This window comes from Aplysia californica, unplaced genomic scaffold (assembly GCF_000002075.1).
Source record: "Aplysia californica isolate F4 #8 unplaced genomic scaffold, AplCal3.0 scaffold02698, whole genome shotgun sequence".
NCBI classification, from domain to species: Eukaryota; Metazoa; Mollusca; class Gastropoda; order Aplysiida; family Aplysiidae; genus Aplysia; species Aplysia californica.
This window is the reverse complement of record NW_004799968.1, coordinates 3,183-4,396: the sequence shown is the minus strand read 5'-3', so window position 1 is coordinate 4,396 and position 1,214 is coordinate 3,183. Positions and strand designations below refer to the sequence as shown.

The following is a 1,214-nucleotide window of genomic DNA, read 5'->3' as shown; positions in this document are numbered from 1 at the left end:
CTTCCCTCTCCTCCTCCTCTCCCCCCACCCCTCCCCCTCTCCTGTTGTGTAAAGAGACTATACAACAGTACCTCATCATCCTGTGAGCGTCGTCATAAGAGATCGGGTAGACAGGGATGTTGGGTCTAACGCCACTGGTCGCTCCGGCTCTTGGGACACCCTCTGAGGGAGAGAGAACAGGTGAAAGGTTAGTTTTAGTAAGTGTTTTACGGCACTTGCAACACAATATATAGGTCATATAAGTGCCCAAGATTAGAGGTGTTACAAGGGAGGAACAAACATAAAACAGAAGGAGGGGAGATAAGGACGATAGACGTTTGATAGGAAAGAAAAAGCAAACCACACCAGAGCACCCTCTGAGGTGAAAATGGTATGGGTTTAACGCCCCTATCAACACTATCAGGTTATTTAAGAGGCGGGGCCTCCTAGTTTAACGTCCGTCTCCGAAAGGACCGAGCCAAGTGGGACATTCGTGTAAAGTGCCTCCTTTCCCAAGGACACAACGTCGGACCGAACTGAGGCTCGAACCCCCGAACCCGAAATCAAACGATTACGAGCCCGGTAGCCTAACCACAAGGCTACCGACGCCACCCCCTCTGATGGAGAGAGGGGACAGGTGAAAGGCTGGAGGCAAAGTTCGGGGTAAAGCTCAGGTCAGAGGTCAGATGGTCGAAAGTTTCTGTCAAAGTTAAGATCGAGGTCGGGGCAAAGAATGGGTCAAAGATTGCATTGGGTCAAAGATTGCATTGGGTCAAAGATTGCATTGGGTTAAAGATTACATTGGGTCAAAGACTATATTGGGTCAAAGATTACATTGGGTCAAAGATTATATTGGGTCAAAGATTACATTGGGTCAAAGATTACATTGGGTCAAAGATTGCATTGGGTCAAAGATTGCATTGGGCCAAAGATTACATTGGGTCAAAGATTGCATTGGGTCAAAGATTACATTGGGTCAAAGATTGCATTGGGTCAAAGATTGCATTGGGCCAAAGATTACATTGGGTCAAAGATTGCATTGGGTCAAAGATTACATTGGGTCAAAGATTACATTGGGTCAAAGATTGCATTGAAGACTACATTCGATCAAAGATTGGGCCAAAGATTACATTGGCCTAAAGGTCGAGTCAAAAGTTATGCCAATGGTCAGGTCAGAGGTCATGCATATTTGTTTACGTCTGGTTTAGTTTTAGTAAGAGTTTTACGGCACTTGC

At 45.9% G+C, this 1,214-nt stretch overlaps 1 protein-coding gene across 1 annotated transcript in view; it reads right to left on the bottom strand.

Moving 5' to 3' along the window:
• The window catches only part of LOC106014122 (N-acetylated-alpha-linked acidic dipeptidase 2), a gene marked incomplete at its 5' end in the record, with an annotated part of 1,551 nt that extends 1,389 nt beyond the window's left edge, over positions 1–162 (bottom strand). The window contains 1 exon segment of the mRNA XM_013091179.1: positions 72–162. Coding sequence (XP_012946633.1) covers positions 72–162 — 91 coding nt within the window.
• Between the last annotated feature and the right edge of the window lie 1,052 nt (positions 163–1,214).